The sequence below is a fragment of the Apostichopus japonicus genome, chromosome 5 (assembly GCF_037975245.1).
Source record: "Apostichopus japonicus isolate 1M-3 chromosome 5, ASM3797524v1, whole genome shotgun sequence".
In the NCBI taxonomy this organism is placed as follows: domain Eukaryota; kingdom Metazoa; phylum Echinodermata; class Holothuroidea; order Aspidochirotida; family Stichopodidae; genus Apostichopus; species Apostichopus japonicus.
Genome location: NC_092565.1, coordinates 11,939,898 through 11,958,304, shown reverse-complemented (window position 1 = coordinate 11,958,304; position 18,407 = coordinate 11,939,898). Strand labels below are relative to the sequence as shown.

The window sequence follows — 18,407 nt, the reverse complement described above, 5'->3', positions numbered from 1 at the left end:
ATTTGACTTATATTAAACTAGACAAAATATTGAGTTGACTCAGTTGAACCTATAATGAATTCACTGGATCTGTAAGTTAAGACTATAACTCGACTTGATTGGAGAATCGAGCACTAACGGAAATGTTTAAGACCGTGATTCAGAAAACGTTTTCATTCAAGCAGTCAAGTTTATGCGTATATGGTCGATGATAAAGATTATAAGGCCTAAACCCAAACTAAGAGTGCAATTGACCTACGAAAGACACTAAAGTATATTATTTTTGTCACAAAATGAAGTTTACGTAGCAATTAATTAATGATTCCATAATGGTTCTATAATCTCCATATCTTGTCGCACGAACACATGCCTTATTAGTAGTATTAATCAAATGTAAAGGGCAACTTTACGGGGCAACAAATGGGAAGTTAAAAAATAATAAAGGTTACTTAATTATTTGAAATGAAACTTAACTATAGAGTTAAGCTTATAACAACATCGTTATGGATACGAAAAATCAAAAGAAAAGCAATAATGCAAACAAGTTTTGGGCAATTAATTTACATCATCAATTACACGTTCCGACTGCAAGAGAGAAGTGGAGTTGCTCCTTTAAAGATCTGACCAAAAAAGACTGGGACAGTTTTTTTTAAGATTCCATACTACACTGTATTAGATGCAAAGCTCCAATACTTTCAGTTTAAATTTTTACACCGTATTATTGCAACAAATAAACTTTTAGCGTTGATGGGTATAAATGATACGGAGGTTTGTTCCTTCTGTAACAGAGAAACTGAGAATATCGAGCATCTATTTTGGGACTGTAATGTTACTGGGTCTTTCATATTAGACGTAGAGAATCGGTTTTTAAAAGCAACAGTTCTTCTTTTCAAAACGAAATATTTTTTTCGGGTACGGAAATGAATATAGTCACCCATAGGATTTTCTTATAATACACATGAAGTATTATATTTATGATTGTAAGCGAAATAAGGACTATACCAAATATTTGCGATTTTTTTTCTATAAATTTAAGTTTGCAATTGATGTTGAACGTTATATCCATTCAAAATCAAGTAAGTGTAAGAAAGATAAAGTAAGTAATATTCAATTACAACATGCATTTTCTGAATGCCCAGAGTTGTTCCGTTCTTGAAATTTCATTAAAACATGTTCTATGCAAGAATTGTAAAAGGTGATTATAATTATAACAATATGTATATGCTATATTGTTTTAAAAGAAAATATGCTGAATAAATGGAGAAAAAAATCAATTACACGTTAATTAACGCTAATGTGACGTTGAATAGGTTGATTAAATATAATTTTATATTTTAAGTAATAATGTTTGGATGGGTTGGTAAAGTTAACATAACTTGCTACCGTGCAAAAAATTTAATTCAACGAACAACAAATTGCAAAAAATTTAATTCAACGAACAACAAATTGCAAAAAATTAATAAATAAATAATAAACAACAATAACAACAACAATAAAACAATAGATTCAGTATAGCACGCAATGACAAGACGACATAGTTAGCAAGTGCTGCATAGGCCAATAATACATTAATGCAATCATGACATATACTGAAAGTGTGAAAGTAAAACGAAAGTGTGAACTGGGAGGCACCATCACGTGTGAAACTTTATAAACAGGAAGTTAATTAAGTTGCCAAAATCAACTAGCAATCCCTTCGACAGTTTTATGAATAATTAATGTAAATTGCAATTAAAGACAATGAATCATCAAGAGTAATTTGGAAACCACCAGGAAAGAATGTACAGGTTTATGCCTAAAAGAAAGTTGCTTAATGTTTGGCATGAAGTCATACCAGAGATAATCCTATAACTCATGTTAAGTTATAGAATCCAGCTTAAGAAAAAACTTTTGACTTGAAGTTTTATGCCCATTCAAGTGCATAAATCGCGGTACTATAGTAAGCTTTTAACGCCTGTATAAACATATTTTCGATAGAGGTGAGGGGGGAAGTTTGGGGGAGGGGGAGAGGGCTGTATATATTTGCTGCGTGGTATGTCTATAAGTATACCAAACTTGATGGATATGATGTATGAATTAATATTTATAGTATAGTTCAGGCCATGTTTAGTTAATGAAAGGAACGTGAGCGGTATAGTGATCCTTGCAAGTTGTTTGGATAAGCAAAACCAATGAAGGATAATTTAAATTGAAGCAAATTAATCTTTACGCCGCACGTTGATTGTCCCCATCCGACTCTTGTATTTGTTAAATGACGTCACATGCTTTCTCGTCTTCTCTGTAACCCTAACTTCAAGTTCATTACAAGGAGCCTGATAAGAAAGTTTCGTTTTACCATTTTGGAATTTTCTAGTTAATGCAACTCGCGATTTCAGAAGTGACCGCAGAACTTCACTCACTATGCGTTTCCGCGTGAAACTATCACTCGATGTTTTCCACTAGATCCGCACCTCAAATATAGGACCAGTCAGAGCGATCATGCTAACAACAACATTTTCATCTGCAATGAATCCAGTTGGAAAGAGATGGCGCCTCCTACATAAGAGTAACGAGCGATTGAACTCCACCCTCTAACGGTGTCTTGGTCACGACAGTGATTATTAATGAAGTTGAACCGTTTCCCCACTGGGGTCGACATCATCAGCCATTGATATTGCGATTGGCTAATTGCAAACAGTTTAAATAAAACCGTTGAATTGATATACCTTTAACGTCATTTATGATCTGTTGTAACCGGGGCGAAGAAGACTTAGGCTTTCATGGTTGCACACGTGGATGTAGGCTGATTGCTTCCGGCTAAGGAGAAACTCAAAAGAGAGAGAGAGAGAGAGAGAGAGAAAGGAATAAGGAAAAGACAAAAAGACAAAACAAAAACAAGACAGAAGGAGGAAGGATTTTTTGTCTTCAGAAGTTGAATTATTACAGATTTCGCCAGATTTTCTATTCTTATAGTGTTTCGAAATTAAGCCGTGGGATATTGTGTATAAGTCACTCAAAACAGGAGAGCGTATTTAAACGGTTGATCGACGCTAGAGAAACTATTATAAATGCTCATAATGGCTTTGAACTTGTTAAGCATCTTTATATGCATTCACTTTCTTATCATTTCTCAAATTCACGCATATTTACGACACGAAGGCTTAACTAGCATCGGTGAGTACATTTTCTCTCTTTTCAATCAGTTCATTGACTTTTCTTCACTCCCCTCCCCTCCCCACGCCCTCCCCACCACCCAACTTTTAATCCTTGTATAAAGGATTCACTCATAACTGAAATTTTAAATTTATATAAATAAGAAAATAAACAACAGAAAACTAACTGGGAAATTATACATATAAACAATGGAAAACAAAGAGAAAAGATATTTACTGCTTGATCGGAACTCCTAACAATCTTCGCATCTCGGTCTAACCATAAATTTCTTTGCTGTTTTCCATCATAATTTATTTAAGTTAATATATTATATTCATTATATTTTTATTTATTTCATTCATATTTATTATAACAAATGGTCACGGGTGGTGGTAGACATTTGCATCATAACATTAGACAATTTTTTCCTTAATTTGTTAATATTATTGTATTATTGTAACAATTCCTGTTTGTTTTTATAATATTAGTTTTGTCTTGTGTTGAAAGCAAACAGACAAATATACACGGCAAAATATAATAATAAGTGAACGTACAAATAGGACACCAACTGAGAATTCGCATAATTGAGTATTTATTGAAATTGTCAATATTATTGGATAATGATTCGAACACTTTCAGTTCAATTCTTAGGTTGAGTACTATTTAACTTATCTTCTGATCCCTGATATTCCTTAACCATTCCTCTTTTCACATGCGCCAGGACCCCTTCTCCCCGGCCACCCACCCCCCCCCTCCCTCGCCTCATACAAAAACATGTAATGTAATAGTTAAATCTCATTTTTCTTGACTTGTTCATGTATTCACGGAGGCAAAAATCGACGCATATGGCAAAGAAATAGATTTTGGATAGAAAAACTTAAACTATATTTTTCAAACTTGAAAGAGAAAAAAAACAGTTTTCTCGGAAATAATATTATTAGTTACTGAGTAAATACTGAACAGTCTTAAACTTACCATGCAGACGCCTGAAGTAATTTGTCACTAGGTTCACTAAGGCCTTGTGCCTCGTTCACATGCATATGGGATATCCTTTACTTAACGAAAGCCAGAAGATATGATCACTTGATGGTTCAATGGTATATCAAGTAACGTTTTCATTTCATAGATCCACAATTGAATGGAAAATTATTGGAATAATTGAATAGGACGATTATTTGTCAGTTCAAAAATTTAATTAAAAACGTAATTGACCACCCAACACACAACATCCAACGCACCCCCTCGCCCATCCCCTCCCCACCCAAAGTGCCTAGACAGAAGTTTATTTCAGGAAGCTGTTATAGGACCACGTCTAATCTTATTAGTTTATTCTCATAAATTGAAATTAAGAGAACATCCAGTGGAGAATGAAACATTTTTGTCTTCGTGATGTTAAAAGTTCGCCCCTTTTTATGACATGTGCATGGTTATCCTACGAACTATGGCCTAAATTGTTACCATGCTGCATCAATGTCAGAAAAACTTATTGTATACTTTCGGAAAGTCATTTTACTTTGGAGCCGGGGAAAGGATTGCAGGTGAGCCCAGTTTTTGAAGGAAAAAAAACCCTGCTCATTTTCATCAATCAGAAGTACCTTTTTTCAAATAAAAAGTTTTCATTTTATTGTTCTTTTTAATGTTTAAAAAATGTCCTTTTGTTGAAAATAAAACAAACATAGTTACTAAAATGTGCCTTGTGTTGAACATTTTTGAAATACATAGGGTCGTCAGGCTCATTTTGTGGTTTGCTCCCTCAAATCAAAGTCACGTGTCCCACTGCCCTGCAAAGTTTGTGAACTCCAAATTGTATGAAATTGGTCACTGTTTGACAATAAAAATACTAAAACATTTCAACTATTTTCAGAAATGATAGTCAATCTGAAACATTCATTGTCTTAAAATTTTGTCGACCAGACAATCTTCCATATTCGTTTTAATTACAAGCAAACCCTGCCCCCCCCCCCCTCCACTCCTTCCCCTTCCAACTGTGATATGTGAAATGAATAAAAACAGTTAAGAAAGAAATCGTTTATCTACACTTAGTTGAAATGAAAATTTACATGACGAAGTGTAATGAAACCGTATTTGCATATGTTTCAATATTTCGCATAATTCAGAAAGAAACAAAGTTGCTACAAGTATACCCAAAGAGAGTGTGTTTTTATTACATTTGTAAAGTTTTCATATTCCTTTATGTTTATATATTTTTCTTGCTTAAACAGACAAACGTGCTTCAGCTTGTTCAAGATGTAATGCACTCACAAACGGTAATCAGAAATTCAGTTGCCTTCTGTCAAACAGATGCGAAAGTGAGTACTTATTTCTACATATTTCTTGATTTGAAAGATGATGGGGAGGAGGAAGAGGGGAGGGGGGCCTTGTAGGCTATCCGATTCTGGATAAATCATCGCCCGGACACTAATTAACATTTCATTGTTAATCACATGCAAACATCCCCCTTCCCCCACAAACAAAACTCTCTTATAATGTTCTCCTTTTCCACCTTTCTTGAAATGATAATTTAATAGTCAAGCTCATATAGTAATATAATGAAATGCGATTTTAGTGTAGCAGAAAAATAGTGGTTAATAGTTGGTGCTCTTAACACCATGTGGTGAAAGGTTGGTGCTCATCAAACAAGTGTGGTTCACGGTCGGTGACCGTAAAACAATGGGGGGAGGGGAGGGGAGGGGGAGGTTAAAGTTGGCGCTCTTAAAACTGTGTGGTGAGAGGTCGGTTTACTTTAATCAGTGTGGTGTACGGTCGGTGCCCTCAAAACAGTGTTGTGTAAGGTTGGTTCCATTAGAACAATGTGCATGGTGTACGGTCGGTGCACTTTAAACAGTACGGTATCTGGTATAAGGTTGGACCTTTAAAACAGTCTTGTGTCAGGTCGCTGCCCATATAATACAGACGGTTTACCATGTCTATGTATTAATACATGTACACATTTCTAAAACAAAATATTTTGAAAACGGCAACGTGGAAATTTCAAAGTCCTGGATTACGATTTGTCATGTTTATGTGAGAGTATATCAATAAACATTTACTAGTAAAGGTCAGGTGAAGATACCAAGTTAATTATACAAACTTCACACTAGCTCGTTAACGGAGTGGCATTGTGTAATTAATTAAAACAAGTGAGGCCTTGTTGGCTAAAAGGGTATCCTGTAGACAGGGGGTATATAGATGAATATATTTCATGGTATCAGCTTTTCACGGAGAGAATTTACAAGTACAGATGTCTCTATCTCTCTTTAACTTGAAAAATACGGTGTCATTCACGTTTCTATAGCTATGCAAAAAGTGGGATATGAAATGAATAAAATTGTATGAATATACATAACTATAAAACAAAGTGAAACATGGATGGTATAAAAGAATCAAGGGTCCCCAACTTTCGATCCATTTTCGATGTTGCTTGTTAGTATTCTTCTTAACGTTTGGCAGTAAATATACAGTTCCCCGTGATAGAAAACAAAACAAATGGCAAACATAATTATGAGGAAATGCACTACGTCATGTTGTAGGACACGCCCATAGGCTATATAGTAGTAGTTCATCCGACGGTGAAGTAACGACATTGAGCTATCACGTGGTATCCTCCCGGAAGTCACAGGTAGTCCGCTGTGAGTCTTGCTATTGAAACTAACATACTAATAATTCCCAAATCCCGTGGATTTTAATTATATTTTCACCGGGCGAGCATATTATATATCAGTGCAAATCACGCTTGGGAGGGATTCGAACACCTACCCAAAACTTTGGACCACGCAACTGCCCATTTGTTCATTGAGTTATATTGAATTGATATTCAGTTTGATGTGAAATATTCTTATTGTTTGTCAGTGACATAGAAGAAGTAAAAAAGAGTCCCAAATGGGACGATAACTGCATTATTTATAAAAGATGAGCATTGAAAAATTCAGGGAAAATTTGCTTAAACTGCACGAGTAAAAGAAAAAAGGAACTATATAACCTAAGGAAATTATGACAAGGTAGTTTTATTTATTTAAAAGAAAAGTGTGTCTGGTTAAAAATGAAATGATATTTATGTGTAATAAGATAAGTGTTTGGCTTCTTTCATTGCTTTTATTACCATTCGGATGGTCTGATAAATTGCAAAACTCAAATAAAACAAAGAAAACACCCTTGAGAATTTAGTTATTTCTTTCTTAGACATAGATACTTATTAATAATCATGTCGTTTCTTACTCGTGCAGTTTTCCAGTTTGTTTATATCTCTCTCTGTATTATTGTCGTATTCTCCGTATCATCAATGTAAAATAATATTGTCAATGTATCCATCTATTCATTCGTTTATATATATATATATATATATATATATATATATATATATATATACATATAAATATATATATATATATATATATATAAATATATATATATATATATATATATGTATATATGTATTTATATATATATATACATATACATATATATATATATATATATATATATATATATATATATATATATATATATATATATATATATTTATTTATATAACATCATGTTATAACGACAGAATTAGATAATGCCGATATTTTAAGAAATCGGACAAATTTTTGTGTGTGTTTTTTTATAAATATTTTTGGATAACTTTCCGATATACGGGCCTGCTTACACGTGGTCCGGATGAAAACTAGATAACCCCCCCCCCCCACTCCCCCACAAAAAAAAAAAACGAGAAAGAAAGAAAGGTCAATACAGAGTCGGAATTTCCATCCCTATGACGTTAATGAGACTTCCGTTTTTGGTGTAATTGGTCCTGATTTGCTGATGCAACGTTCTCAATGTATCTTGCAAAGCATTACGAAATACTTCATTGCGTAATAAAACTTGTCACTGTTTTCGATCCGGATCGGATCAGATCTATTGGCCTATACTGTAAACTTACATGTATTTTACCTCGGCGTCGATATATGAGGAATGGGAGCTGTCGAATATATATAGCCGATTCTATCCGTCGCAAGTGTTTTCTATATGTTGTAGACCGCTAACAAAAAAAGACTCCTATTCATTCAGGTCGGATTTCTTTATCGCGTTTATTTTTTTTAGAAAGTGACTGGACGATTAAGTCTAATACACAAACCGTTCGGTCAGATCATCAGATGACAAACGAAACTGAACTGAAAAACATCAGAGTTTTATAGTCTCAAACGACATGTTTACAATACATTACGATTTTGTTTTGAGAAACGAATTATGTTGAGTGTCATTCAAGGGTACTGTGTTGTTAATATGAACTTATAAGAACATCCTATGGTTGAAAGTACTACAATTTAACCAGTTCTAAAATTATATTAAAAGTTTTGTTCTGTCTTCTCTGTTCATAAAATATTGTAGGCTTAACATCAATGAAGTTAACAAGCTAACAGTTGTGTTTTCATATATGCTTGCAGAGGTATATTGAGTGACCAACACAAAGAACTGTAACAAAGATCATAGTTTGAGCAAGTGATGCTTGGTTTCATTATTTCGTGTTGGTTTTCTACATTTTTCGTTCGTTTTCCTTGCTTCAGGTCATATAATTTGACACTTAGTACAGTGTTTCATTTGCAAACATCCAATAAAATGTCGAAATTGATCTCCTCCGTGGCAAAATCATGTCGGTTCATCGACTTCATAATACAAACCAATGTTGGAAACAAGTTCGAACTAGTAGGCAATTATCTTGGTTAAGTTATACATGAATGTTACCAGTTGCCATAAATATGTCACAAACATGTTATAAGGTTGGTTATGCAGTACCACGAAGACTTGATAAATCAGCTTGGAATGATGGCATTGTTGTGTGGATGAGGGGTTAGGGGAGGGCGGGGGGGGGGGGGTGAGGGATTGATAAGCAAATAGAGGATGTTGAAGCCCATTGTGTGCTTTTAACGTTAGCATATCACTGAAATTATCAGTTATGTTAGTTGGAAATAATTTCCGAAAATCTTGTGATTTTGATGTGGAACCCGTAAATGCATACTTATTTCCTTTATTCAGTGGTCGATATATACATTAATCATTAAATAGTTCGATATACAACAAACTTAACTTTGATTTTCACTATTCACTAAATTAAATATGCTATTGTTTATAATTTCTAGCTGAGTGAGTGAGGGTTGGGTGGGGTTGGGGTAGGGGTGGGGGGTTCCATCTATCCCACCCTTTTCACCTGAAATGGAAAGGTAGGCTTACTACCTGGCGATTCATGATCTTATGCCCCCCCAATCCACTTCTTTCCTTTTTTGGGTTACACTTTATTCTATACACTCTGTAGTGGGCCCATAGAGTGTAAAGTTCATGATATTAGTATAACTAGCCAAGAACTAAAATGTTTCTGTCGATCATGCATGAACCGTTATGTCTTTTAAGTGCACAAACATAAATATTTAATTCAATTCGTGAAAAAACAACGTACTCCGATAGAATATGGATGCAAGCATGCATTATATGTATTGAGGGCGGTTATGAGGGTATGACCTCGAGCTCGTGAGTCGACTACAATGTAGGGGAGGAAGAGGGGAGGGGCCTGCAGCCAAAAAAAGTTAAATTTTAGACGCAAAATGATGAATTCTTCGGCATATTAAGGCTATAAATTACGTCTATAATATAGATATAAACGCAAGCTTGTGCTAATCAATACTTTCAATATTTCGTGAGACGAAGCAGGGAGGGGGGGGGGGGTGGGGGGTACACCTCTATAGCTCCCCTTAAGTTAATGATGGTTAAAATCACATGGCTCATAAAAAACCTTTCCATTCAAATATAGACCTATATTGTAAGTTATTACGTCATGACGTCATTGATCACAAAAATGAGAGAAGAAGCTAAAAGTTATAAGAAGTCAAATACATGTCATAGAAGACAATATCATTATTACCTTAATAATAATAATAATAATAATAATAATAATAATAATAATAATAATAATAATAATAATAATAATAATAATAATAATAATAATAATAATAATAATAATAATAATAATAATAATAATAATAATAATAATAATAATAATAATAATAATAATAATAATAATAATAATAACAATACACAGTTCTTATAAGGCGCAAATACACACTAAAGTCTCTATGCGCTGAAAGGCCGGAAAACTACAGAGTGAGAAAAGGTGAGTCTTTAAAAGCGTTTTGAACCTGGTTACAGACTGAACTTCTTTAATTACGATCGGAAGGCCATTTGTTTAAATGTCGAATACAGAACAAGTAATGTCCCACAAATTTAATGTGTAACTTTTTTTTTTGGTGGCATTTTCATAAGTTCTTAATAGCTTTTTAAATATTTCAGTAAACTCCTCGTTGATACTGGGATTTTGACGAACCAAACGTAACATAACATTTCTTTATTAATCTTTCCATAAAGGGTCGAATATTTCATATCATCAGATTATGGCACCGTTAACCTCCCCACCCCCTCCCCCCACTAAAGTAAACCGGTCTCCTCTTTACATAGTAATGATTTGGTCGAATCCGTTATAGTATTCAATAAAAGTTGTACAGAATGACATATAGTTTGCATGTAGTATTAAAGGTAGGCCTCTATATACGATACAATATCAAACTAAGAATTGTACGTCCCTGCTCTATATATTTATGAATATTCATTGCATGCGTCCAACTGCAGTAATGAGCAAGATCGCGCTGTTGTTTTGATAACGCTAATTAAATTTGCCCGGTTCCAATGCACATGAGACCTACTTTGCGGCACAATTAATATCAGCGTTATTGAATATCTTCAAAATATATATGCCTAAATGGATAAATGTTCACCTTCAACGGTTTAAGGCTAAATGTATCATTCATATATCGGCTCTACTATAATGATAATGCGTGTGAGCGTGGGTGTGTGTATGTGTGTTTATTATGTGTCGGTGTGCCCATTAATGCAAACTCCACAGAGCGAGTATATTAAATTGCCATTAAGGTTTTAACCTGCCTATTATATACAAAAGTACTATCCTTAAGATTATACGGATAGCCTAAAGGCCTAATTAGGTAAACATCCATCAGTGTGCAGTGTTATGTGATAGAAATAAAACATTGATGCAAAACGTCTTTTTTTTCTTTTTGTAACTCAAAAACTAAACAAAAAAATAACACAAAGGGGGATGAAGAGGGAGAAAATTACAGACTAAAAAGATTGTGCACAGAATAAATAATACGTATTTTTAATTTCCGAGAAAAGAACAAAGAAAGAAAGAAAACAGACGTTTGTTTTTATGATTTTTTCCCCAAAGCATTGAACTCCCCTGAAAACCAACTTATATATTTAACTAAGTGTTAAGTTTTTTTACTTCTCGAAAAAAAAAATGGTATCTTAGAGGGCCCCTTTACCTTTCTTAAAAATTCATTCGTCGAGGGCATGAAAAATATATCACCGATCGCATTCGGGGGTGGAACTCTAATTTCAACAGGTGATAACTCATTTTAAATAGCAACGAATGGAGGTGTTTCTTATTTTGTATTGCTTTCGATGACACACAACCGGCCATTACCCTCACAGTAACCAGAGAGGTGCTTTCATTAAGCGTGCACTTTACTCGGTAACATAATGCCGCTTTAGAAGAGCGTCACATTTTTGTACCCCTTTGTGGTTCCCTTCAGATGTAGTTAATCTACTCTGCTTTTGTAAATGTCAGAACGAAAACTGCCAATACAAAATGTAAGAGATAATATCAATGTGTACACCCGCATCGTCGGTGTGTAATCGTATGTAACCTGTACGCAACAGATCGCCCACCAACCTTTAACAGATGACTTTAGACAACGTTTAGTCTTGATTTATAGCCCGACTAAAAAGACCCCCCCCCCCAAAAAAAAAAAAAAAAAAAATCTCAATAATAATAATAATAGAAAATATTGAGTGCTAGTGATGTTTTTGCAGCTAGCCTGCTTTTCAATAAATTCACATTTAAAATATACTAAATCTCTGTAATGCTTCTTTGGGCTACCTTGATGATGACGTCAGCTCGTTAACTGTCAACGTTAATCCATTGTTTAATATCCATTTTAACAATAGATCACCCATGACGACATCCATCACCATTTGTCCTTGGAAGACTTGTAGGGCATTGTAAACATCTCATGTGAAGCCTAATGTTTTCCCGTTGAGCTTTGTGTTGCAAACGAGGAACTGACATAATGATCTGTGTATTAGACTGTATAATCCAGTCACTTTAATTGATGAACCTTGTTTGATGTTAGGGGCAGGTGAGGGTGGGGGAGGGGGGGGGGGTGTGAAAGCGGTGAAGGTGATATATATATATATATATATATGTATATATATATGAATGTATGATATATGAGGTAGCATCGTGTGACGTAGTCGACTTTGACTGTAGGCCGGCTATAAGTTGGCAATATCTACGACTGGTTACAAGCTTACTCTTTAAGAAACGATGTAGCTGTAACCATTTTAACAGAATGACATCACTGAATTTGGACAAGAGTTGGGAGAGGAATGGTTGGGATGGGGGGGGGGGGGGCGTATATGAATGGTTTGGTGTATTTAGGCACCGTATATAGCCTTGATAAAACCTATCCTTGAATAACAATTCCTGTGTGATGGGAATATATGGCAATACACGATTCATTAAAGCCATATACTGCAAACTGTTTCGGTTAGAGAAAAAAATTGTTTTTAAGTCTTTAGTTTCATCTTCCCATCTTATTTGCGACAGTGTTTGTGTATTATATCACTTCCTTCACATTTATTTATATTATAAATATTGATTTTTTATATTAATCATTTTTTCAATTTAATATTTCCTACATATTTACCCTTCATATAAGTTGCGGTTACTGAGGTCAATGGTTCTGTATGGATATATGATATTGCGTGTATTCTGCTCATATTGAATCAACATGAAAACCGAAATTAAAGAAAACAAAATGGTTCTATTCATATCAACTTGCTTCCACCATCCTTCTCTTCTTCTCTTTGTTTGTAATTCCCCAGCAGAGTTATATTTATAACGGTGATTTTATCGTTTTTAAGTTCAAACCTATAGCTTCTTTTATTATATATATATATATATATATATATATATATATATATATATATATATATATATATATATATATATATATATATATATATATATATATATATATATATATTTATATATATATATAAATATATATATATATATATATGTATATGTATATATATATGTATATATATATATATATATATATATATATATATATATATATATATATATATATATATATATATATATATATATATGTGTGTGTGTGTGTTGTTCACTTGTAATTGTTCTCTTCCGAGCAAACATCCCTGGTTTTAATTAAAAATCAGTTTTCAGCGAATTTCATCGAAGATTCATCGATTTGTTTGTTCTAAAGAAATCTCAGTTGGCGATTACAATGACGGGTTAGCCACTTCAAAATTCTTTATTACTATAAGAACAACAATAGAAGTCTTCATGTCAGTAAATGATATACTATACCTCCGTTTTTCCTTTCAAATATTTCATTAATAAAGACAGTTCGGCGCAAAAAGTCTCTTCGTAATTTGTAGTCTATCGTGCTGACTATATATGTACAATCAGCAATACAGTTCATATCCTTGTTGTACATAAGCAACAAATGTGTAAGTGCCCGACCAATCATATTTGTTCTAATGCGATGAACAGTTTGAGCGTGTTTCATTTAAAATGTTCTCTTAATGGATACTTGATAATTATTATACGTGCTACATATTGAGATAATGTTATCAAATAAGGCAATGCTAACCGATAAAGACAATACTATTCAATAAGACACGCGACCAATAGACGATGCTATCCAATCAGACAATACCAAAACAAGACAATGCTATCCAATACGACAATGCTATCCATTGCAAACAACCTTATGCAATAAGACATTGGTATCCACTACTACTATAAGCTATCCAATAAAACAATGCTATCCAATAAGACCACACTAAAACAATGCTATCCAATTAAGCAGTGCTATCCAATAATACAGTGCTATCCAATGATACAATGCTATCCAATATTACAATGCTATCCAATAATACAATGCTGTCCAATAATACAATGCTCTACATTTAAAGCAATGGTATAGCCATGAATACAGTATACCATGCAAATGATGGCGCTATCATATAAGACCATGCTATTCAATAATGCGGTGCTATCCAATAATACAATGCTATCCAAAATACAATGTTTTCCAATAAAACAATGGTATGCAATAATACAATGCTCTACATTTAAGGCAATGGTAGCCATAAATACACTGCGATGCAATATGATGGCGCTATCAGTTAAGACCATGCTATCCAATAATGCGGTGCTATCCGATAATACAATGCTATCCAATGAAGACAATGTGATCTTAGTCAAAAATATTATACATTCAGACAATGCTATCCACTGTAAGTTACCTAATAGGACAACGTTACATAATCGGTTGATTTTCATTACTGAAAATTAATGTATATTATTTTTTAAGGATAATATATTTAAACTATTTCATCACGTATATTATGCTTATTGAATGAATCATTAGTTCTTATTAACAATAACTTCCGTTATGAATTATATATGCAAATTAGGCTGGAGATTATACGTGCATAAGGATGTTTTTTTTATTATATATATTATCATCATAACATAGGCTATATTGGATGATGTGGTTATCATACACTCAAGCAGTACATAACTATATTTCCTAGCAGTCGTGTATTTCGCGTCCGTTTGTCAATTTGTATAAAACACAGATAACACTCGACTACAGGAATAAATGTATAAAATTTACGTTCTCTTTCTAATATTCACGTCTTGGAGTAACTTTAATTAAAATAATGCATGTGAGTAAAATACTTAGAAAGCTGGTAATCACACGGGGACAACGTACACCGTGTAAAGATATGAATACACGTTATTCAGTTGCTCTAACAATTAGTACAAAACACAAGAGTAAAAGAGTACACAACATTGTACTCTGATCAGTAGACTATTGACTAGAGTACCACAAGTCTGGTTAACAAATACATTAGTGTCTATAAGTTATGAACGTCTGAAGATTTCGAAGAACAATATTCCGAGTTGATATAGTACTGTTAATTAAGAAATTCAAACAGATATTGATTTTATCCTCTTCTTTATTTAAATTGTCTTTTACGGAAATAAAAAACAAAACAAAATATAAATCCTAAAATGTTTTTGTTTGAAGAAGCTGCACTATACCACCGTTTTCAATCATGATATCATGATATGTATGCAATTTCGTATAGTCTTTGTTTGTTCCATTACTTTAAAAAGAATTTCATTTCCCTTTCAATTCGTAGTTGATTTCGTTTTTTTTTCATAACTGAATACAAAGAATGAATTCATAAGAAATATTTCACATGCACGAAGCACATTGTGTTCAAGAATAGTCATAAATTTGCAATATCATTCACATAACAATCAGTTTCGCTCTCAAATATCCAACTCTCTCTATAGGAGATGTTCGTGAAGGATATATATTCGCAGGAAATACGTTCTATTATAGTTAACGGAAAGCATGTTCCTTCGAATATATGCATATATATATATATATATATATATATATATATATATATATATATAAATATATATATATATATATATGTATTTATTTACATATATATATAGGCCTATATATATATATATTTATATATATATATATATATATATATATATATATATATATATATATATATATATATGTGTGTGTATATATATATATATGTGTATATATATATATGATAACAACGTGGTAACACCTATGCCTCCCAAAAGTCATTTATAGTTCCATCAATTCGACGGTACAATATATTCATCTTTTCAGCAATAATTACCGGACTATACTAACCGTCAAAACACTTGAGATGTCATAAAGCAGTGTTATAATGTGGGCTGCGTCTATAAAATACAATGATATACGACTGATACAAGTGGCAGTTATATATATATATATATATATATATATATATATATATATAAATATATATATATATATGAGTGTGTGTGTGTGTATTTAGCCTATATATATATATTTCTTTTCATGATACACTTGATTATGATTTTGTCTCTTTAAAATTTTGTGTTCATTGCAGCTTTCATCGGAAAAAGAAACACGAAGCGTTTCCTGGGAATTGGAGATCGACGGGTCAGTTTCTCTTTCTTCATAAATTAAAATATCCTTAATGTTGTATATTCACTAGCACGCTAGTGATCTTATTTGTACTGCCGACACTGATCAAATGTATAAAATGTTATATACAATTGAATTTGACATAAATAAACATATCAAGACTGAACGCTATACATACATATATGCACGTGAAAATGAAGCATATGCTATATTCACACGTAGGTTTGCGACCATTGTAAGATGCAAGTATCGTTTCGCTCGCTTATTAAATATATTTTTGTCAGTGAACACAAAGGCAAGGAAAACAATACAAAGAATAGAGTATAATTTAAGTAGGAAATGGTGCAGGTACAAAAAAATCAGTTCTGGTTTGAAATCACGTATGGTAACCTACCCGTAAGCTTACGGAAAAGTATTATGGACTTTAAAATCTAGGAAAATTCCGTCCCTCCTAGCGATGTCTATCCCTTACAATTTGCAACCACGCCGCCGCCGCCATCACCACATCCAGTCCTGTAGTTCTTTACACAATTCATGCGGAAACTTAAAACTAATAAAATACAATACATAATAATGCGCTACCAAATAAAATAAAACTATAGCTGTCAAAATAGAGACATTATCAACTAGAGAAGTAAAATGGATCGATGAAAATAGCAGATCCATGATTTTAAAAAGAGCTGGGATGTGGCCCCTAGGGTCGTTGAAGCCGATTTTCATGAAGAGGGTCGGGGGGGGGTTGAAAAGGGGGAGGGGTAGTAAATTTCCTTTCGTCCACCCCAAGATGTTATAGCATAAGCTATATCATACTCATAGGAGCCAGGCTAAACGGAAAGATATATTTATTTGTGTGTGTGTCCGTGTAGTTTTTGTTTGTAACTTTTTCCCCTTCTTTTTGCTGTAGAAATCCTTCCTGCAATTTCTTCAAGATGAAGATGAGACTGTGGATAATGAATCGTTCTGGTACTTTTAAGAATTGCGCAAGAAATCTCATTTTGGATTCAAAGTTACTGACGAGACAACCATTTGATGCTATGCCTTGAGATTGAAATCATGAACGAGTGTGAGAAACTTGTTTAATCAACCTGCCCACGATTGGACTCTTTTTTCCTAAAGATTCTGCTCCTTTTTTTGACAAATGATATCTTTGATAAGTCAAAATTTATTTACTCAGCCTGAGGTGAAAGTTTCAATCTCTCATGGCTCATACTATGATGAGGTGTCTTCTCTACTTATCTGGTTCGCTAACTTTGTTAGTCATTGTCAATAATTCACCGATTAAAAACCATTTTTTTCTCTATTTACTGACGTAATAACTGGTACCATATGCGGGCATCACCTCACAAGCATCACTTAGAACGAAGGAAGCTTACACGCCCACCTCGTACGTATGGCAGATAACATCGGTGCCGTTATAATGCACCCGCCGCCAATGACGAAGAGCAGACATTTTGTTTTTAGGCCTGATGACGTCACCAGATGAAACCATAAAAAGAAGAACCATTTGAGAAGACGTTGGTTATTAAAGAAAAAAAACTTAAATAAAAAATACTTAACTTAAATGAAGGGGAAAAAATACAATGAAATAGAAAGAGCAGTATGTAAAAAAAAACAGTTAATAAATTTAAGGTAAAATGAGACAGAAGTCATCACTTCGATTGCGCATGTCAATAATTATTACTATTTTTGTTATGTTCACAGATGAAAAGTGTACGTCAATGTTTCTTTCTGTTGCATATAGTTATCATTGCATCGGTGAAATAATCAAGTACACGGAAATGGTATAAAGAAGGCGTGGTAGTTGTGTGTAGCGGTACTCAGAGGGGTGGGTGGGGGCAGGTGACGGGAGGGGAGGGTAGGAGAGATGGGAATATATATTTGAACACAATTTCACCCTTTCGTTATAAACTTGAATTAATTCTCACTTGTCCATATATTGCCTTGACTTCTTGACTTGTAATCCGATATGTTGTTGTTGTTGGTCTTCTAATAGATAAATAAATGTCAGAGAACTTCAGTTTACATTCCTTAATCCTCTCTGAATCCGTGACAAAGTGTGATATCATTGTTAGTTTCTTCTGGTCGATCAGATCTTTCGTCCCCCTTTTCTTC

General features: G+C 33.4%; 1 protein-coding gene across 1 annotated transcript; it reads left to right on the top strand.

Annotated features, from left to right (window-relative positions):
* The first annotated feature begins 2,354 nt into the window (after positions 1 to 2,354).
* Positions 2,355 to 18,143, top strand: LOC139967668 (uncharacterized). The gene is made up of 4 exons (XM_071971655.1): positions 2,355 to 3,132; positions 5,334 to 5,420; positions 16,258 to 16,310; positions 17,200 to 18,143. The coding sequence occupies exons 1-4, from the start codon at positions 3,027 to 3,029 to the stop codon at positions 17,266 to 17,268; spliced, it is 315 nt and encodes a 104-aa protein (XP_071827756.1). The 5' UTR covers positions 2,355 to 3,026; the 3' UTR covers positions 17,269 to 18,143.
* Positions 18,144 to 18,407: the final 264 nt, after the last annotated feature.